Genomic DNA, 23,047 nt, shown 5'->3' on the forward strand with positions numbered 1-23,047 from the left:
TCTTCATAATTAAAAGAAAAACCTTTTTAATTGGTCTAAATAAAGAACAATTGTCTTTCTTCCTTTTAGATTCTAACACTCCCGTGCCATGCGTCATTTCCTCAATCAAGAGATGGCCCGCTGCCACATCAATGTTCAATGTGCTCTCCTTGCAGCTGCAAGAAAATACTGCCAGGGTGACCTTGGTGTCTAATTACTTTAGAAAATCACAACCATCCAACTTATTCTAGATTCTTTTTTTCTTTTGGGGGGGGGTGGGGGGGGGGCCGGTGAAATGCTTTCTCCCATTTTTTGGATCTCCCCCATATCACATGTCATCCAGAGCTCGGAAGCCGAGTGGTCGATTTGCTCCCAGGCTTTTGCCATTGTTCTCAATTCCTGAGGCAGATCTGCCTAGTCTCCATTTGGTATTTTTCCCCACAGTGGTACAACTGGGATCCAGAACTTGTCACATGGAAGATCCTGGATACAAACCCATATCTGACTATTTTGTTGCAGCTCCAACCCACTGTGCTTCTCAGAATTCTTAGTTAAAGACGTTTTAAAGAAAACTTATCAAAAGGTAAGGTCACTCATTGTGTTGTTTATTTCTAAAGCTATTCTTCCTTTGTGCAAACAATGGGGTAGTTTTTGACTTTTGAGCAACTGACTGGCAGAGCGAAGAGGCAATACTTCATACATTCAGACAAATGTTGTTCTGGTGGTGTTATTTTGAGGGTCTGGCCTCATTAAAATCACGCCGGAGCTGCCGCTAGCAAGGTAAATTGTATGCAGCTGGGGGAGGAGGGGGGGAAATGTGATCACAGACACTGGGGGTCCCGGGGAGGCAGCGGCCCAAACTATTTTTGTGGACGCCGGAGGAGCACTCCTGCTCTGGTTATTTTAGGGAGTCCTCTGAGGCCCATTGAAATAACTGAACAACTATCTTAGGGTGACCATATTTTCTAAACCGAATCCGGGACACACAGGGTGGGAGCACAGCTAATTAGCCAGAATGGAAATAGTAGGTTGCACAGTGTTGTGAGGCAAAGTTTTTTAGCAGTCTATATTTAACAGTTGCACATACACACTACAAATGCAAAACAAATGTGGATATAATTACCGCGGATGTGACGTCACATTATTGAAATGCATTCAGACACCTGACCACTCTGCTCCACCCCTCCAAGTGACTGAAGTCACCTCTTACCCCTTCCTCCCCCAGTGACTGAGGTCACACCTGACCCCTCCCCCGCCCAAGTGACTGAGGTCACGCCTGACCCCTCCCCTCTATCCCCCCACCCCGTGACTGAGGTCACGCCTGACCCCCAGTGACTGAGGTGAGACCAGATCTCTCCACCCCAGTGACTGAGGTCACGCCTGACCCCTCCCCCCCACCCCCAGTGACTGAGGTCACACCTGACCCCTTCCCCCCAGTGACTGAGGTCACACCTGATCCCACTGCCCCAACACCACCCCCTCTCCTCCCCCGAGTGGGGGAGGTCACTCCTGACCCCTCCCAACCAGTGACTGAGGTCACACCTGACCCCACTGCCCCAACACCACCCCCTCCCCCGAGTGGCTGAGGTCACTCCTGATCCCTCCCCTCCCCCCAGTGACCGAGGTCGCACCTGACCCCTCCCAACCAGTGACTAAGGTCACACCTGACCCCACTGCCCCAACACCACCCCCTCCCCTCCCCCGAGTGGCTGAGGTCACTCCTGACCCTGGCACGCCACCCCAGTTACTGAGGTCACACCTGCCCCCAGTTTCTAAAATTAGCTCACACCCACCTTGCCCCAGTGACTGTGACCGGGCCTCTTCCCTCACCTGCTCCAGTTGTCGTGCTCCAAGGCACTTTCAGCATGAGCCCAGCCGAAAACTCAAACAACAGGCACATGTGTGTAAAGACTGCGTGTCGTGCATGCACAGCGAGTCACTATGGCCATTGTGCAAGTTGTTGTTTAATTTAGCCTTAGAGCTGCAAACGGACAGCTCAGGGGGGTACACACACTGCCTAGGGGTACACTTCGGGGACGAGTTTTGTGAGCCGAGGACTCTTCTAGGGACTTTGCTTGCCTGGGGACACAGTACCTCATCTGGGGGCTGTCGCCAGAAAACGGGTAGGTATGGTCATCCTAACTTACTTTTAAAGGGCCTCTTCTCTTCCTTCACTGTGCAGGCTCTTATCCAGTTCCCAAGTAAAATGGTAATCGGGGTCCTATTTATGTCATAGGCCCCTTTTAACATGGAAACTGGGGTACTATCAGCTGAAACAGGAGGCATTTTGAACATCTGGTGATAGGCCCCTTTTTAAAATGTCAGCGGTTGCATCGCCAGTATTAACAGGGCGGGAAGGCTACCAATCCAATTTTGAGGCCATTAACAGCAGACGAGGGCACTCAAAATTGACCTCGAAGTAAAAAAGATAAATGTGAATCATACTCATTTCAATCTTTAATGTGCATATAATATACAGTACTTTGGCTAGGAGTGAAGAATAACAGCTTCACAAAATGTGTGTAAACAGGGATTACTTTGAACACAAAATTGCATTTCAAGATCATGTGGGGAAAATTATGTCTCATGTCAAATTGGTCTAAAGATTTCTATCTTGCACTCAGTAATTAAAAAGCTAGGTCTTGGTGTTTGAGAATCTACCTTTGAATCTCCTTTTTCCCCTCCTGATTTTGCTATATACCAAACTCAGCACTGATCAGCCCACGCATCACATTAATGCAATACTTCATACACTCAGACAAATCCTTCTCTCTGTGCAATTATTATACTGTCAAAACTCATCATTTGCTAACAAGAACTTTAACAAATGAACCATTCGCTAAACTTTAATTACTACCTTTACACATTTACATTGTATATTTGAAAAATTAACATTCTATTTTTAAATCACATACATTTTATATCATGTACTCACTCTTAAGAAGAATGGAAATTTCTTGCCATAAAATCCAACCCTGAAAAACTCAGGCTCCAAACGCTGTTGATCCATTATTTTATCATAGAAAGCGGCCTCCATCATCTGAATAATGAGTGCATAAATAAAACTGCTTAAAATGTTTATCAGATGCAGTATTACAAATCCATCCTGTTATCAGATTTGACTTACAGTATACTTGCTACATGTTATGCATTTTTGGAGTTCAATTGCTAAATTATATATTACCCTCATCTTGCTCAGGTTGCGGTAATCGTAGAAGCTCTCATACTGGTCTGCTAATTCCCGGCAAAGGATAATTCCATTTTCCCAACACTGTAAAATAAGAACAAAAAGAGCCCATTTTTGTACTCTCTTAGTACTGAAAACTAGATATGAAGACCAACAATGTAGGTCCCTTACAGTCAGAAACAGGAGAATTTATAATGGGGAACAAGGAAATGGCAGAGCAACTAAACAAATACTTCGGTTCTGTCTTCACGGAAGAGGACACAAATAACTTCCCAGAAATGCTAGGAAACCAAGCATCTAGTGAGAAGGAGGAATTAAAGGAAATTAGTATTGGTTAAAAAAAATAGTACTGGAGAAATTAATGGGACTGAAAGCTGATAAATCCCCAGAGCCTGATAATCTGCATCCCAGAGTACTAAAAGAGGTAGCCATGGAAATAGTGGATGCATTGGTTGTCATCTTCCAAAATTCTATAGATTATGGAACAGTTCCTGCAGATTGGAGGGTGGCAAATGTAACCCCACTATCTAAAAAAGGGAGAGAGAAAACAGGGAACTACAGACCAGTTAGCCTAACTTCAGTAGCAGGGAAAATGCTAGAGTCCATTATAAAAGATGTGATAACAGGACACTTAGAAAATATCAACGGGATTAGACAAAGTTAACATGGATTTATGAAAGGGAAATTGTGTTTGACAAACCTACTGGAGTTTTGAGGATGTCACTGATAGAATAGATAAGGGAGAACCAGTGGATGAGGTGTATTTGGATTTTCAGAAGGCCTTTGATAAAGGCCCACATAAGAGGTCAGTGTGCAAAATTATAGCATATGTGATTGGGGGTAATATACTGGCACGGATTGAAAATTGGTTAACAGACAGGAAACAGAGAGTAGGAATAAGTGGGTCTTTTTTGGGGTGGCAGGCAGTGACTAGTGGGGTACTGCAGGGATCAGAGCTTGAGCTCCAGCTATTCTCAATATATATCAATGATTTGGATGAGGGAACCAAATGTAATATTTCCAAGTTTGCTGATGACACAAAACTAGATGGGATTGTGAGTTGTGAGGAGGATGCAAAGAGACTTCAAGGCGCTTTAGACAAGTTGAGTGAGTGGGCAAATACATGGCAAATGCAGTATAACGTGGATAAATGTGAAGTTATCCACTTCGATAGGAAAAACAGAAAGGCAGAGTATTATTTAAATGGTGATCGATTGGGAAATGTTGATGTACAGAGGGACCTGGGTGTCCTTGTACACCAGTCACTGAAAGCAAACATGCAGGTGCAGCAAGCAGTTAAGATGGCAAATGGTATGTTGGCCTTCATTGCAAGAGGATTTGAGTATAGGAGCAAGGATGTCTTACTACAGTTATATAGGGCCTTGGTGAGACCACACCTGGAGTAGTGTGTGCAGTTCTGGTCTCCTTACCTAAGAAAGGATATACTTGCCATAGAGGGAGTGCAGCGAAGGTTCACCAGACTGATTCCTGGGATGGCAGGACTGTCGTATGAGGAGAGATTGGGTCGACTAGGCCTGTATTCACTAGAGTTTAGAAGAATGAGAGGGGATCTCATTGAAACATATAAAATTCTGACAGGGCTAGACAGACTAGATGCAGGGAGGATGTTTCCCCTGGCTGGGGGGTTTAGAACGAGGGGTCACAGTCTTAGGATATGGGGTAGGACATTTAGGCCTGAGATGAGGAGAAATTTCTTCACTCAGAGGGTGGTGAACCTGTGGCATTCTCTACCACAGAAGACTGTGGAGGCCAAGTCACTGAATATATTTAAGAAGGAGCTAGATAGATTTCTAGACACAAAAGGCATGAAGAGGTATGGGGCGAGAGCAGGAATATGGTATTGAGCTAGAGGATCAGCCATGATCATATTGAATGGCGGAGCAGGCTCGAAAGGCCGAATGGCCTACTCCTGTGTAACGATCAATAACATGTCATTCTATAGTGGACACTAGGTGGAGCCGTAGAGCTGTATATAGTTGTATGTATAAGACTACACTACCCAGCTGTATATATATTAAGACTACATTACCCATGAGGCACTAGGCTACCCACAAGGCAACAGTCAAGATGGCAGCCTACACACAGGAGCACACATGCTGCATCTCTACAGATACTATACCTGGAGAATGGGTACTGAATAAATGACTAGCTAGAAGCTAGCTGTGTTCATAATAAGAATGTTTAGTTATTAATGAACATAACATGGTACCAGGGTGGTGAAGATCTGCTGAAAATTGTGAAAAGCGACATGGAGAATTTGAAGCCACCAGAGCGTTTGAATCTCACAGAAAAAATCGACTACAATTGGCAGACTTTTAAACAGCAATTCGAACTCTACATTGCAGCCATCAGATTCGGTACGAAGCCAGACGCAAGGAAGATAGCATTGCTGCTTACGGTTGCAGGCCCACAGGCGATAGAGGTATTTAATACATTTGTATTTAATCCAGTGGAGAACAGAGAAAAATTAGAAGATGTGCTAAAAAAATTTGATGCACATTGCTCGCCCAAAAAGAATGAGGCGTATGAAAGATACATCTTCCGTTCTCGGACACAGCAACAAAATGAGACTTTTGTTAGCTTTATAACTGATCTGAAACTGAAAGCACAGACATGTAATTTCTCTGAACGGAAATCATCCATGATTCATGACCAGATTGTGTTTGATATTCATGATAAAAGAGTCAGGGAACGTCTGTTGAGAGAAACCGAACTAAATTTGGAAAATGGAGTGAAAATATGCCAAGCCAGCGAGCTAGCTCGAAAGCACACGAAGACTTTCAGTGAAATCAATAATGATGCGATTGTAATGAGTGATAATGCTGCTGTCGGTGCTGTGTCCTACAAGGGGAAGAAACGTGGGCAGAACAGAAATGAAAAGCAATCGGAGGATGAAATTTTTAATTGTAAACGCTGTGGTTACAAACACCAGTTAAGACAATGCCCAGCATTTGGAAAAATGTGCACAAAGTGTAATGGAAAGAATCACTTTGCCAAACAATGCTTTTCAAAAGTAAAAACTAAGAAAGGGCAACGAGTTAATGTAATTGAGGACACTGATGTAAGTGAGGCATTTTTTGTAGGAATGGTGTCATGTGACAATATCAAAAAAGATACAGAAAATGTGAAGCCCTCAGAAATGGACAATGCTGAACATAAAGTCAATGCAGTAAAAGTGGACAAATGGATGATCCCACTGCAGATAAATGGAGCATTAGTTACATTGAAACTGGACACTGGGGCAAAAGCAAACTTAATCAGTATGAGTGACATAAAAAATATGAAAGAAAAGCCCAAAATACAGAAAAAGTCAGTACTACTGAAGAGCTATAATGGACAGAAAATAGATAGCATAGGTATATGCAGACTTAAAGTGACAGTCAAAGACAAAGTGCATCATCTCATGTTTTCTGTTGTGGCTGAAAGACTTGATTCAATACTAGGTGACAAAGCTTGTGAAGACTTAGAACTGGTCAAGAGAGTCTACCGTATAAACTGTGCCATAAGCAGACCAGATGACTCAGGTGATGAAGCAGAGAGCCCATCAAGGATGAAAAGGCCAAAGGGTATCCATGTCTTCAAAAAGCCTAGTTTCTCCAAGAAGAAAGAAAAAGACTATAAGGTCAAAGAGAAGCCAAAGGAAGAAAAGCACAAAGAGGAAAAACACAAGGAGAAAAAGTCCAAAGATATAACCGCAGCAGATGTTGTTAAGCAGTGGAAAGAGAAAAAGAAAAAGAAGAAGCCTGCACCAGAGCAGGAAGCAGTTCCAGTGGATACTCCTTCTTTCCTCAGGCCAATCTTTGGTGTTCCATTAGCCGAGGCTGCTGAGAGGACTATGCTGTATGATGGGATCCAGCTGCCAGCAGTTTTTCGAGAGTGCATTGACTACATTGAGAGTTATGGCATGAAGAGTGAAGGAAACACTGAAACCCTCTCCAAGCAAAGATCGCAAGGAGACCTCGATCTATACAAGAGCAGATTGATGACAATGCCGTAACTGCATCTTGTCATTCACCGCCAGAACAATCTCATGAAGACACATCAGATTTACCCGTGTTGAGAAGATCCACACGTGAAGTAAAAGAGCCTGATAGACTTAATCTTTGAGTACAATGTAAAGCTTTGAAAATGTGTTGACTGTTTTGAAAATGTTTATGTTTATAGAGCACTAACAAAAGTGTTACTGATATTATCTTTATTGTTTTCTTGAAAGTTGATTGATATTGATTTTGTTAAACCTCAAAGGGGAATGTAACGATCAATAACATGTCATTCTATAGTGGACACTAGGTGGAGCCGTAGAGCTGTATATAGCTGTATGTATAAGACTACACTACCCAGCTGTATATATTTTAAGACTACATTACCCATGAGGCACTAGGCTACCCACAAGGCAACAGTCAAGATGGCAGCCTACACACAGGAGCACACATGCTGCATCTCTACAGGTACTGTACCTAGAGAACGGGTACTGAATAAATGACTAGCTAGAAGCTAGCTGTGTTCATAATAAGAATGTCTAGTTATTAATGAACATAACATCCTGCTCCTATTTTTCTATGTTTCTAAAAATCTCCATATGCCGCCACAACTGAAGTCAATGAAAGGAAAATCAGGCGGGGTATATAATGTTCTGTTAACCTGTTTTGCACCACTGCCAAATTTGCCCAATGTCTCCTGTCACTCTCAGCGCCATGTGTCAGTGCTTTGCGTAACTCAAGAGGGTATTTTGAAAGGTACCAATAGGAAGATGCAAGGGGAATCTGTCCCAGTTATTGGTACCTGCAAATCCTGGTTGATGCCAACTGGAGCTTTGGGACTGTGCTGAGAAGAGGCAGAGGCACTTTGGTCTTTCAATGATGGCAAAGTTTCAAAGCAGATAAAGCTTGTAGTGTATAGGGTATTTCTGTAAACAGTTTTTTTTTAATGATTCAGAACTCCTTGGCTTGCAACAGGAAGACTCCCTCGGGGCCATGTGCAAGATTCAGACCCAAGCAGTGAAGTGCAATTGCCGTAAAAAGGGGAGATAGTTGCAAACAGAGGGCTCCAGTCTACAGCAAACCTATCACCGAGTATCCTAAATGGGGAAACAGCTTCATGGTGGGGTTATCTCATTGCCAAAATCTCTTGTGAGGACATGTATTTAGTAACGAGTTAAAGAGTAAGCTTGGTCTGTGACAATGAATTTGGATATCGAGAATATCAAGGTGGGTGCCATGTCAGCATGCTGAAGAGAATATGTCCATCGTATAGCAGGTAAGGCATTACCTGAATGCTGGGTATAAGACTGTGAACTGATATATCCGGAGTTCAGGGCTTACTATGATTGGGTTGCAGAAAGGCAAGCAGATGCTTCTAAAACTGCATGTCTCCAGCTAGCAGAAGTGCAAGTCAATAGGATATAGTATGTATCTATGCTGTGGTCAGAAGATTGGTGACAATATTGTCACACACTTTGTGCTGAGTTGTGCTGCTCCCAAGCCACTTGGCAGGAGCTGTCTGCCAAGCAAGGGCTCAACTCCACACTTGTCAGTTGTCTAATGATCATCTGGTGACTATCTTCCTTACAGGAGAGAAGGTAAGCAATGTATTTTTGGCAAGTCAAGGCAGCTCCCAAAGGACATGCCTGGTGATGGAAGTTCAGAACCCAGACAACCCTGTGTGGCAGACTTGGTTGTCTGATACCTGAGCCAGACAGGTCCACAGCACTCCAGGGCATTGTTGATGATTGACCAGCCCACCTGGCTCATTAATGGAAACTGGACTTATCATTGGGAGTCAATATTGTTCCCACTCTAGATAAGTCTGCAAGCAAATGCCCTGCCAAGTAGGGTGGTCCTGGCTGGACAAATCGTAGGATGTTCTACTTTGATAGGCTGCATGGTTTTAGCTGGTTAAACTCCAGTCATGTCCCTGTACACACTGGGGTTGGAGTCTCGTCTCTTGCCAACCTATGCATAATCTGTCTGAATTTCCATTAAGGGGCATGTCCCTATGGAGCGTGCGTGTGCATGTCATTTTGGGAAAACAGAAATTATATCTGTGTGGATTTCTTAGTTGGTTGTTATGGAGACTCTGAAACATGGTATGGGGTTTCCACACATGTCAGATACTTGGTTGATGGAGAAAAAAATCTGTATGTGCTAAAGTGGAGTTGTGCTGTGTGCAGCTCCTGTTTGATAATTGGGTCCTCTAGCTGCTTCACATCTAAATGCCTAAGAGGCTTGGAGACAGTTCAGCGACACTCTGGTTGTGCTGCGAGCAATAGTTTCGAATGCATTATACAGTGGTAGGTTCAGCACTCTGCTCCATGCTTAGCTCTGGCAATTCTTACATCCTGTGAATCACTTTGCTGGAGAACAATGTATTTAATCAAATATCAGTTCTTGGGTCAAGGATGGGTCCAGGATGTTTTATGCTCATCTACCTTACAGAAGACTGTGTTAATGATCAGCTTATTTTTTGACACACTTTGTCGTAAGAGGACCATTACTATTGGCCTTCTTGATACCACTGGGACTAATGACACCACGCAAGTGATGGCACCTCTCCCAATGCATGCATTGAAGTCTCCCATGATGATTAGTTTGTTTGTGGTATTTCAGAAATTGTATAATTAAGGCCACGATAAAACTGCTCTTGGGTGAAGGGGTTTGCTTGCTTCAATGACCTGATTTGAACAGGTTAGGTGATTGGGCAGATGCAGTATAATGTGGATGAATGTGAGGTTATCCACTTTGGTGGCAAAAACAGGAAGGCAGATTATTATCTGAATGGCAATAAATTGGGAGAAGGGGAACTGCAACGAGACCTGCGTGTCCTTGTGCACCAGTCACTGAAGGTAAGCATGCAGGTGCAGCAGGCAGTTAAGAAGGCAAATGGTATGTTGGCCTTTGTAGCGAGAGGATTCGAGTACAGGAACAAGGATGTCTTGCTGCAGTTGTACAGGGCCTTGGTGAGACCACACCTTGAGTATTGTGTGCAGTTTTGGTCGCCTTTTCTGAGGATGTTCTTGCCATGGAGGGAGTGCAGTGAAGATTCACCAGACTGATACCTGGGATGGCAGGAATGACGTATGGAGAGAGATTGGGTCGATTAGACTTATATTCGCTGGAGTTTAGAAGAATGAGGGGGGATCTCATTGAAACTTATAACATTTTAACAGGACTAGACAGACGAGATGCAGGAAGGATGTTCCCGATGGTCAGGGAGTCCAGAACCAGGGGTCACAGTCTAAGGATAATGGGTAAGCCATTTAGGACAGAGATGAGGAGGAATTTCTTCACCCAGAGAGTGGTGAACCTGTGGAATTCTCTACCACAGAAGGCAGTGGAGGCCAATTCATTAAATATATTCAAGAAGGAGTTTGATATATTTCTTAAGGCTAAAGGGATCAAGGGATATGGGGAGAAAGCAGGGACAGGGTACTGAATTTGGATGATCAGCCATGATCTTATTAAATGGCAGAGCAGGCTCGAGGGGCTGAATGGCCTACTCCTGCTCCTATCTTTTATGTTTCTATGTCTATGTTTCTATGAAGAGCTACAGCAAGTCATGTTGCTACCAATAGAACCAGTTGTGCTTGGAAGGTCAAAAGGTAATGGCTCAACAAATAGCTTTCAAGCTTGGCAGCTGATCACCAATTAGGTACAATCGGACCATTCTGCAAAAGCAGACTGTAACTCAAGACCAAAGGGGCTGAGGAATGGACAGAACCTACATCAGTATCCAATGCCATAATGCAAGGTAAAGAGTGTCGAGGTGTTCGCTATTGACACCCATGGACTGCGGTAGCACAATTAAGGCAGTTTTGCATAAGCCGCCTGTTATACACCCCACCCAATACTCAGTTCCACTGAAGTCAAGGTGAATTTCTATTCCCCTCTGCACCCTCAGTCGATGGATAGCCACCAAGTTTGTGATCTGCTCACATTTTACAGTTGGAAATGAATTGGTGGCAAGAAAAGCTTCTACCTGATTTTCTAATTTGTAAAATTAAAAATTAAGGTTGAGTGACACCTTCATGATGTACATCCAATTTCCCAGTGCTCCAGTGTGCATTACACACAGCACATTTCACATTGATATATAAGGGGTGTTCAGGGTTACATAAGAAATAGGAGCAGGAGTAGGCCATTTGGCCCTTCGAGCCTGTTCTGCCATTCAATAAGATCATGGCTGATCTTCTACCTCATCTCCACTTTCATGAACTATCCCCATATCACCTTAATATTCAAAAGTATATTCAAGACAGAGATCGATAGATTTAACGACTGAGCCTCCATTGCCCTCTGGGGTAGAGAATTCCAAAGATTCACCACCCTCGGAGTGAAGAAATTGCTCATCTCAGTCCTAAATGGACGACCCCTTATTCTGAGACTGTGACGCCTAGTTCTAGACTCCCCAGCCAGGGGAAACATCCTCCCTGCATCTACCCTGCCAAGCCCTGTAAGAATTTTGTATGTTTCAATGAGATCACCTCTCATTCTTCTAAACTCTAGAGAATATAGGCCTAGTCTACTCAATCTCTCCTCATAGGACAATCACACCATCCCAGGAACCAGTCTGATGAATCTTTGTTGCACTCCCTCTATGGCAAGTATATCCTTCCTTAGATAAGGAGACCAAAACTGTACACAATACTCCAGGTGTGGTCTCACCAGGGCCCTAGATAATTGCAGTAAGACGTCTTTACTCTTATACTCAAATCCTCTTGTAATAAAGGCCAACATACCATTTGCTTTCCTAATTGCTTGCTGTACCTGCATGTTAACTTTCAGTGATTCGTGTACAAGGACACCCTGAACACCAACATTTCCCAATCTCACCATTTAAAAAATACTCTGCTTTTCTATTTTTCCTACCAAAGTGGATAACTTCACATTTCTCCACGTTATATTCCATTTGCCACGTTCTTGCCCACTCACTTAGCTTGTCTATATCCCCTTTTGAAGCCTCCTTGCATCCTCCTCACAACTTACATTCCCACCCAGCTTTGTATCATCAGCAAACTTGGATATATTACATTTGGTCCCCTCATCCAAATCATTGATGTAGACTGTGAATAGCTGAGGCCCAAGCACTGATCCTTGCGGTACCCAACTAGTTACAGCCTGCCAACCCGAAAATGACCCGTTCATTCCTACTCTCTGTTTTGCGTCTGTTAACCAATCCTCAATCCATGCTAGTATATTACCCCCAATCCCATGAGCCCTAATTTTGCTTAATAACCTGTGTGCCACCTTATCAAACGCCTTCTGAAAATCCAATACACCACATCCACTGGTTCCCCCTTATCTATTCTGCTTGTTACAACCTCAAAAAATACTAACAGATTTGTTAAACATGATTTCCATTTCATAAATCTGTGTTGACTCTGCCCAATCCTATTATTATTTTCTAAGTGCCCTGTTACCACGTCCTTAATAATAGATTCTAGCATTTTCCCTACTACTGATGTCAGGCTAACTGGTCTGTTGTTTCCCGTTTTCTCTCTCCCTCCTTTCTTAAATAGTGGGGTTATATTTGCTACCTTCCAATCCGCGGGAACCCTTCTAGAATCTATGGAATTTTGGAAAATGACAACCAATGCATCCAATAACTCGAGAGCCACCTCTTTCAAAACCCTAGGATGTAGGCCATCAGGTCCAGGAGATTTATCGGCTTTTTCAGTCCTATTAATTTATCCAGCACTATTTTTTTTTAATTTTTTTTTTTACTAATACTACTTTCTTTCAGTTCCTCATTCTCACTATTTCCATGAAGACAGACACAAAGGGCATAATTCCCGAGGTAGGTTGGAGTCGGGTTGCGTGGTGGGCAGGTTCCGGAGCCGCATCCGGTGGGATCAGCTGCTGAGGTCCGATTTTGATTCAATGAGCTTGTTGATTTCAATGAGGCACGCTGGCTGGTCCAATGAGTGCGATCGGGTCGGCTGGCCACCTCTGATGTCATCATAGCTGCTGCTTTTAAAGCCACCATTCAGCCTAAGCCTTTCTCTTGTGGATTCTGAGACTCATTGATATTGCTCTATACACAATGACTTCTTCCAGAGGCAAGGCAGCTCCTCATTTTAATGATGGCTCCTTCCATGCTCTTGTGGATGCCATCAGAGGGCGCAGGGAGATTCTCTTCCCCCCTGTTGGCCGGAGGAAGCCTCCTCAGCAGACCAAGGCAGCCTGGCTGCGCATTGCTGAGGAGGTCAGCGCAAGGTCCATATATGCACACTCGTGGATCCAGTGCCGAAAAAGGTTTAATGATCTTGTGCGATCATCAAAAGTAAGTATCCCTTCCCCTTCAATCTGCTTCCCTTCTCTTCTCAACACCAGCACTCTGCATTGTACGCCTGCTCCCCCCACAAACTACCTTTCCCTTACTTCCCTTGCACCCTTACCCATCCATCTCTGTCCCTGCACTGAATCACTCCAGCATCCTGCCTATGCACCCCTTAGAACTGTTCTCACTGTCATGCAGTGACAACAACTAACAACGTACAGGGAGCTAGCTTCCTCTTGGCACCTTACCCCATCTTCGTCTCCCTCAAAGCTTCTATGGTAGGGATTATTAACCCTCACTCCATCACTGTGGCTGAAACACTGCTTGTGTCCCTCCTTGCAGGAAAAGACAGCCCACAATAAGAGGGAGAGAGCACTGACTGGAGGAGGAACACCTACCCTAGCAACATTGACCAGAGGCTGCATTCGAGATTGTTGGCGGTGGCGAGGACCTGGAAGTGAGCGATGAGGAGACGGGCATACTAGAGGAAGCTGGTGACAAAATGGAGTTTCATCCCTCTCCGACTGCAACTGCATAGGATGTTCATAGAGAATCGCATTATATCATCTGTTCAAAAGGATGTGTCGGCTACATCAATATCAGATATCTAAATCATGCCTTTACTTTCCCACAGGGCCACCGAGCGCCCCCCTCCCCATGATCCAGGACAAAGAGCCGGACAACTCCTCAGAGGAACCTGAAGCCTCTGAGGGAGCAGCGTCACCAGGACTCAGCGCACCCAGTACCAAAGCAGCAACGCCCACCTTGGTGGGGCCGTCGCGAGTTAGAGTAGTGTTGCCAACTGGTCAATCACAGCGCGCAAGTGAGCATCAGCAGATGGTAGAGACAGCTGAGCTGCATGAAGACGCTGTGCCTCTGGGGCTATTCAGAAAAAAAGCGTCTCGGGAAATACAAATACAAGTGCAGGAGTCTCTAGAAGGGTTTGCCTCCAGGGTTAGTGCGAGTGTGGAGAGAATGGAGGAGTCCATCTCTAACATCAGCACTGCTGTGGTGGAGGCAATGGCGCATGATGCACCATGATGGATAGGATGGCTACCTCCTTGGAAAGGCTGGCTACCTCCTTGGAAAGGCTGGCTACCTCCTTGGAAAGGCTGGCTACCTCCTTGGAAAGGCTGGCTACCTCCTTGGAAAGGCTGGCTACCTCCTTGGAAAGGCTGGCTACCTCCTTGGAAAGGCTGGCTACCTCCTTGGAAAGGCTGGCTACCTCCTTGGAAAGGCTGGCTACCTCCTTGGAAAGGCTGGCTACCTCCTTGGAAAGGCTGGCTACCTCCTTGGAAAGGCTGGCTACCTCCTTGGAAAGGCTGGCTACCTCCTTGGAAAGGCTGGCTACCTCCTTGGAAAGGCTGGCTACCTCCTTGGAAAGGCTGGCTACCTCCTTGGAAAGGCTGGCTACGGCCATGGAGGAAATAAGTCGCCAGAGTCAGGAAAACATAGTGACTGTTCAAAATAGAATGTCATCTCTGGAGGAGCAATGGGCAGCTACTGAGCAGAGAGACCAGAGCTTCATGGACGTCCTTTTGATGAGGACTGCCAGTGCTGATACAGGTCCTCATGGTCCCCCTGAAGTGCAGCAAGGTACTCTCCTGCCACTTGCCAGCACTAAGGTGCGGCTGACCCATGAGAGGGATGTTGTTGGCAGGACACAAGTGTGGGCTCCTCTCAAAGCGCTCACATGACCATGCCACTGCGGAGCCCTCGGTCAGAGACTCACTTTGCGGAGACAACTGAGATGGCCGTTTCAGCCTCTGCACAGCCGCAGGAAGAGCAGACTGCTGAAGAGCTCTCCCAGGCTCCCAAACCCAGAGGATGCCCGCCAAAGGCGTCTAAACAGGTGCAGCATCCTAGTCAGCAAGGTGCCTCTGCATCTGCTGAAGCCACAGGGGAGGCACCACATTGAAGTGCGCGTAAGAGAAAGATTAAGCACCTACAGCCACAAGGGGACTCACTTGGGTGTTTTGTCTTTTATTTCTGACTATTGTTGGTTTATTATCCTTTTGTCATGTGTAAAAGAAAAATTATGGCAAACAGTTGATTGTGTGGCCTATGTGTTCTGGGAAATGGCAAAAGCGCATTGAAGGCTCAGGGCGACTTGCTTTTGTAATGCTGATGGTAAAAGTGATAGGAAATAACAGGGTATAGCAGAGATGATGTATGACGTTGGACAAGTGTCACCTGCAATTACAGAGCCATATGGTAGCCAGCTATGGTTGAAGAGTAAGCTTATGCTAATGTGGCATGGCAGTGTGCATACCCTGCTCAACAGGCAGCAGTGACCTGGAGGGATGCTGCATTGGTCACAACAGGGCATGCAAGGCACCCTTCGTCCTCCTCCTGCTCCTCTTCCCAGGAAGATCTGCGCTGAGCCACGCGGCTGCTACTCCTCTGATTATGAGGACCAGAATGAGAGGGCATAAATTTTTCCATCCTCTTGCTGTAGATTTCATTCGAGACAACAAGATTGCAAGCACACAGTCGAAGTGGCCTGAAATTATTCCATTCATGTCACACTGCAGATGGGTGTCAGCTTGAACAGTCACAAGGTCAGTAATGTGCAAAATCTTATCCCATACCTACAACAGCAACGTTGTTGCATTTGAATGTCAGCCATGTTTCAGGGGCGCTTTTAAAGCGCTCCACCAATGCATACAAATCATGTCCTCCAGCAACTCGTCTCCTTGAACCTGCCCTGTTTCTGACAAGTCGGGAAACAGGAGCCAGAAGCAGGAAGATGGGAAATCACTATAAAAATAGGATTAGCAAGGCAGTTAAGAACATAAGACGTAGGAGCAGGAGTAGGTCATTTGGCCCCTCGAGCCTGCTCCGCCACTGAATAAGATCATGGCTGATCTGATCTTTGCCTCAACTCCACTTCCCTGCCCGTTACCCATAACCCTTGACTCCCTTACCTTTCAAAAATCTGTCTATCTCCACCTTAAATATATTCAATGACCCAGCCTCCACGGCTCTCTGGGGAGGAGAATTCCAAAGATTCACGACCCTCTGAGAAAAGAAATTCCTCCTAATTTCCGATTTAAATGGGTTTCCCCTTATTCTGAAATTATGCCCCCTTGTTCTAGATTCCCCCATGAGGGGAAAACATCTTCTCTGCATCTACCCTGTCAAGCCCCTTCAGAATCTTATATGTTTCAAGAAGATTCCCTCTCATTCTTCAAAACTCCAATGAGTATAGGCCCAACCCCAGCTCAACCTTTCTTCATAAGACAACCCCTTCATCTCCGGAATCAACCTCGTGAACCTTCTCTGAACTGCCTCCAATGCAAGTATATTGTTCCTTAAATAAGGAGATCAAAACTGTACGCAGTACTCCAGGTGTGGTCTCGCCAACGCCCTGTACAGTTGTAACAGGACTTCCCTACTTTTATACCTGATGCGCTATCAATTACTCATAAAAGACCGAGAGTTAAGAGAGTAACTAAAGGCTTTTATTAACAAAAGAATGAAGGTCTGCCTCGAGTGGTCGACCGGTCCAGAAATACAAAGGGCTGGGAGCAGTCACCTTTATACTAGGACTTGTGGGAGGAGTCAGCCGAGGCATGTCCAGGCATGTACACAGTGGAATACAAACAGTGGTTTACCACAATACCCCATTCCCTTTGCAATAAAGGCCAACACTCCATTTGCCTTCCTAATTACTTGCTGTACCTGCATGCTAACTTTTTGTGATTCATGTACAAGGACCCCCAGATCCCTCTGTACCTCAGCATTTTGTAATCTCTCCCCATTTAAATAATAATTTGCTTTTTTATTTTTCCTACCAAAGTGGATAACCTCGCATTTTCCCACATTAAAATCCATCTGCCAGATTTTTGCCCACTCACTATATCCCTTTAGAGATTCTTTGCGTCCTCCACACAATTTGCTTTCCCACCTATCTTTGTATCAGCAAATTTTGCTACATTACATTCAGTCCCTTCATCCACATCAATATAGATTGTAAATAGTTGCGGCCCCAGCACTGATCCCTGCGGCACCCCACTAGTTACAGTTTGCCAACCTGAAAATGACCCATTTATCCCGACTCTCTGTTTTCTGTTAGTTAGCCAATCCTCTATCCGTGCTAATATATTACCCCCAACCCAGTGAGCTCTTATCTTGTCTAGTAACCTTTTATGTGGCACCTTATCGAATGCCTTCTGGAAATCCAAATACACATCTACTGGTTCCCCTTTATCCACCCTGCTCGTTACATCCTCAAAGAACTCCAGCAAATTTGTTAAATATGATTTCCCTTTCATAAAACCATGCTGACTCTGCTTAACAATATTATGATTTTCTAAATGTCCTACTACCACTTCCTTAATGATGGACTCCAGCATTTTCCTAATGACAGATGTTAGGCTAACTGGTCGATAGTTGCCTGCTTTCTGTCTCCCTCCTTTCTTAAATTGGGGCATTACATTTGCGGTTTTCCAGTCCGCTGGGACCTCTCCAGAATCCCGGGTACTTTGATGGATTACAACCAATGCATCTGCTATCTTTGCAGCCACCTCTTTTAAGACTCTAGGATGCAGGGGACTGGTCCACCTTTAGTCCCATTAGTTTGCCTAGTACTTTCTCTCTAGTGACAGCGATTGTTTTAAGTCCCCCCCCCCACCCCAACAGCCCCTTGATTATCCATTATTGGGATGCTTTTAGTGTCTTCTACCGTGAAAACCGACACAAAATATTTGTTCAAAGTCTCCGCCATTTCCCCGTTTCCCATTATTAATTCCCCAGACTCATCCTCTAGGGGACCAATGTTTACTTTAGCTACTCTCTTCCTTTTTACATACCTGTAGAAGCTCTTACTGTCTGTTTTTATGTTTCTTGCTAGCTATATTCTCTATCATTTTTTTAGTCGTCCTTTGCTGGATTTTAAACATTTCCCAATCCTCTGGCCTTCCACTATTCTTTACAACATTGTATGCTTCTGTTTTCAATTTGATACCATCCTTTACTTCCTTAGTTAGCCACGGATGGTTCATCCTTCTCTTAGAGTCTTTCTTTCTCACTGGAATATAGCTTTGCTGAGAGTTATGAAATATCTCCTTTTCCTGTGGGATTTTTGTGCCTTAAAGGAATGTATATTTGTTGTAAATTATGTATTAATTCTTTAAATGCTAGCCATTGTTTCTCCAGCTGTTAACTGCCTTAACTACCTGTCCCACCGGTTCCAGTCGGGTCAGTTTGGGAGCGGCTAAACAGACACTCAGGAAAATCGGGTGGGGGCGGGTTGGGTGTCTGAAGCCATTTTTTCTGAGTTTCGCTACAGACCCGCCTCCTCAGGGCTATTAAAATAAACAATTACTTATAGATCGATTTTATCAACCATTTCCTTATTCCCCATTATAATTTCTCCTGTCTCAGCCTGTAAGGGACCCACATTTACTTTCACTAATCTTTTCCTTTTTACATATCTATAGAAGCTTTTACAGTCTGTTTTTATGTCTCTCGCTAGTTTACTCTCATATTCTATTTTCCCTTTATCAATTTCTTGGTCCTCCTTTGCTGAATTCTAAAATCCTCCCAATCCTCAGGCTTACTACTCCTTTTGGCAACATCATACGCCTCTTCCTTTGATCTGATACTATCTTTAACTTCTCTTGTTAGCCACGGTTGGACCACTTTTCCTGTGAGATTTTTGTGCCTTAAAGGAATGTATATTTGTTGTAAATTATGTATTAATTCTTTAAATGCTAGCCATTGCTTCTTTACCGTCATACCTTTTAATGTAGTTTCCCAATCTACCATAGTCAACTCGCCCCTCATACCTACGTAGTTTGCTTGGTTTAGATTTAAGACCCTAGTTTCAGATTTAACTAAATCACTTTCAAACTCAATATAAAATTCTATCATATTATGGTCACTCTTCCCTAAAGGCCCCTTTACTACAAGGTTATAAATTATCCCTTTCTCATTGCACTATATTTGATCTAAAATACCCTGTTCCCTAGGTTGCTAGACACTGAGGAGTATACAGCAGTAACTTTAAAGGGCAAGGTGAGAAGATGCAGTGAACAATTTTCAGGCCATTTCTGAACTTTTTTAAATTTTCTGCTGTCACCTATGTTTTCAGGAGCACTTTGTGGAAATTGCTCTGACTTTTTTCCCCTTTATATTTCTATTAATCCCACCAATGTGTTCGCCAATGACAATCCCCAGATATCTGATCTTTTTAAATAAAGGACCAATGGAGGGTGCCACATCGGTCAGGCTGTACCAGAGGTGCTTCGTGCCCATTAGTCAGTATCCTCACAGCCTCTCTATTGAGAGAGGTGCACATACCGCAATTTTGCAGAGGATTAGTGCATGCAGAGGCACCAATTCCCAAGAGGAGGCTGTGCAGCAGACTGATAGTATATGGATGATATGGGAAGGCCTGACTACTTGTAGTAGAGTCACCCCAATCACAGCATGTCATGCTTTGTGTGGTACTGCATGAAAGTTTGCATGCCAGGGTGATCAAGAAGCAGTATAGCTTGATTGGCTGCACCTGCCAAGATGTAACCAACCATATCTAGCGGCTCTGGCACACCGACCTGGCATTGACCACGGGGAACTGTTTTCATAACATCTTGGTCAGCAGAGAACCAGATGCAGAACTGTGTCATCTGCTTCAAGGACATCAACAGCTAACATGTACTATAAGGCCAGCATAGCCACTGACAGTTATGGTCGGCTGTAACACAAACCTGCCCCCACTTCTTTGTAGGCATGCTGCAATGTTGATTCAGGAATGGCGCCATAGATTGGCAAACAGCCATCTTCCTCAGAAGTACTTCAGGTAGCACCCCGTTCACCAGCAGCCATCGAACAGGGGGAGTTGAGATGCCTCAGTGAATGCCTGCAGAGTCGTGCCCACACCTTGAGTTTCCTTTTCCTTCATTTTTGCCAGTTACTTTTAAGTTTTTATCCTTTTCAGCATTAGCAAAAGCTGCCAATCTGTTGAAATGTTGTTTCAGCATTTCCAAAGGCTGCAAGAACTTTTGTCTCCTTATTCTGCTACTTCTTGAATTGTCTGCATTCCTTTAAATTTCAGCAACACACAATCTTCCAGTCCCGCTTCTAGGTGACCTCCCTGCGCACATTCAAATCGGCAGCTGGAGCGGTAATTAATTTTGCAAATGAGCTGACCCTGCTTACTATTAACACATTGCCATTCTGGCTAGATTCGCCCAAGGTTTTAACCATTCAGGACTGAATTATGTCAGCAGACAAAAAATTGGCTGCATAAATTATAATTAAGTATTCCCATTAATTTTCGTATAACACAAGCTGCAAATGCTCATAGATCTTGATGGACTGGCTTAGGAGTTATACACCAATGAAAGAACAAAACTCAGAACTGGCCTTTCTAAAGCTCAACGCCACAAAATTTAAACATACCAAACCAACAACTAAGAAGTGAAGACACAAATATAACCAAGTTGCTTTGGCTTCATTGACCAGATTGCCAAGGCCCAAAGGTTGTAGTTTAGACACCTTGGGGGGTCAAAAGAATCGAGTGTCATCCACATAATATCAAAGGTGCAACATCACAATAGATATGACATTGGAAATCCAAAATTTCCAAGAAAGTAATATTCATCTTCTGTTGTAACCACATGCAAATTAAGATATTAGCTTAAAATAAACAAGTAACGTATACTTTCATTGGATGACAGCATCTGAATGAAAATCATGGATTTAAAAGCTGCAAACCTCAGTGGATACAGCATTTATGACTAAACCAGTAAGCTGAACTGGATGCAGTTGCAAATATAGCAATTCAGTTGAAAAGCACATACTTAAACATGAAATTCACTCAAAATATTTTTCAAAAACTGCAAATATTACTCGAGAACAAGATATATTGGTGAAATATATTTTAGTAACTAAAAATATAATTTTATGACCTTGAACCAATGCCCATAAAATATTCTGTGCTAAACTTGATGCGCTGTTTTATTTTGTAGGATCTACAATATATAATTACATCTCTTAAGAATGCCACTAGCTTTTAAAAATTAGCAATTTGTAAAATTCAACAGCTATAAATCTTGATGATTTTTGACTCCATTACAGCAAAGATCACACTGCAATGACAGATAGTGAACATTCAACAGGGAAAAGCCATGAGGAGAATGGAAGGCGATACAGCGGGGGAGATGATGCATCCTGGATACTAATAAATGTTCTAGTGCCTTAACGCCTACACAAGTACAAACGTAGATATAGGTTTGATGAAAATTCCATGCAGAAGGCATAAATTTATGATCAGTTTGCACAGCTGCCTCCTTAGGTTTGTAAAGCCTATAAGATTTCACATCCATAGAATATTCTAGAAATGGAGCGTATGCAAAAGATGCAATTGAATTAAAAGTACACAATTAAGCAATAAATTAATAAATACAAAAGCAACATCTGATTAGAATGTTGCAATAGCTATACCATAGCAACAGACAAAGAGAGACTGAACACAAAAGTGCTCATGAAAGGATTGAGAATTAGATATGAAAATGAGTATCAGGGCGCTGAAAGGAATAGAGAAAAAGGGCAGATGAATGTTTGTGATTTGCTTCGCACAGCAGCATGTGGAGTTCAAATGCAATAGCAGATAGCTAAGCTTAGCATACAGACACTAACTGCAATTGCTGAACTTACTTTGCCCTTGTCAAAGTTCTGGATGATGGTGAGATGGAGGATCTCCTTGCGCTGCCACTCAGTCTGCATTGGGTAATGAAGGAATTCTCGCAGTGGCCTCTCTGACCACTCCAGGAGCTCATCATACAACAGCAGAGTGTATGCAGCTTCTGTGTTACAGAATAGAGTTGAACAAATATCAACAATGAGAAACTATAAGTGAAATTACAAAAAAAAACTTATCACATTTCTTTAGATTATAAAGGGGATAGCAATGTTTCATAATATTAAAATAAGGAGTTAATGAATGATGCAATATTCATTTATTTTGTCTGTTTGGTGGTATCATTTGTTGCTATTATGTGTCGTCATATGATTTTGGATTATTAATTTAACAAGAAACCACCCTTCTGACTGAGTGGAATAGGGAATGCATGACTTAGTCCCTTTCAGCCAAACAAAATTTATAACATCCTGCCTGGTATTTAAAATAATAAATGAATATTGTTCATTTTTAATAAAACAAACCCAACATTAATCTTTTGAAATACATTATCTATTCCCATGTTAAATTACATCATTTTTAAAAAACCGAACTCAAACACATACTTCAGTTAATGAGCCTGTCGGGGGCTTTTTCACAAATACAGAGACATTATTAAGCATGTGCAGGAAGTGCAAAAATGTGTATGGTTTATAGTTGAACAGATATTGGTTTGCTCTATGGTGTTGCTTGTAGAAATCCTCTTCGGATGGGAGAGGTGGCCAGGAAATGGTACCTCATTGTGCTCCTTTGAAAAATGTTTATAATAACCTTTCAATTTTGCTGACATATGTAGAGGCTTTGAAGGCAGTCAAAATCATGCACAACAAAAAAAATGTAGCAAATCTTCTGATAAAGTTCCAAATATATTTCTAAATGCAACCATAGAAAGTGCTGTA

General features: G+C 43.4%; 1 protein-coding gene and 1 long non-coding RNA gene across 6 annotated transcripts in view; one reads left to right on the plus strand and one right to left on the minus strand.

The window, feature by feature from the left end:
* Nucleotides 1-23,047, minus strand: part of LOC147106218 (dedicator of cytokinesis protein 4-like) — a 398,161-nt gene that overhangs the window by 69,927 nt on the left and 305,187 nt on the right. For all 5 annotated transcript variants that reach the window (XM_086009128.1, XM_086009130.1, XM_086009127.1 and 2 more), the window contains exons 36-38: nucleotides 22,127-22,275; nucleotides 3,164-3,250; nucleotides 2,915-3,019 (exon numbers count right to left, since the gene is read on the minus strand). In XM_086009128.1, coding sequence (XP_085865254.1) covers nucleotides 2,915-3,019; nucleotides 3,164-3,250; nucleotides 22,127-22,275 — 341 coding nt within the window. The remainder of the gene's footprint in view (nucleotides 1-2,914; nucleotides 3,020-3,163; nucleotides 3,251-22,126; nucleotides 22,276-23,047) is intronic.
* On the plus strand, nucleotides 283-22,133 carry LOC147106219 (uncharacterized). Its single transcript, XR_015081393.1, has 3 exons — nucleotides 283-562; nucleotides 15,921-16,023; nucleotides 21,548-22,133. It is a non-coding gene; the product is annotated as an uncharacterized LOC147106219 (long non-coding RNA).

The sequence above is a fragment of the Somniosus microcephalus genome, chromosome 16 (assembly GCF_052327205.1).
Source record: "Somniosus microcephalus isolate GS21.2 chromosome 16, FLI_Smic_1.0, whole genome shotgun sequence".
Lineage (NCBI taxonomy): Eukaryota > Metazoa > Chordata > Chondrichthyes > Squaliformes > Somniosidae > Somniosus > Somniosus microcephalus.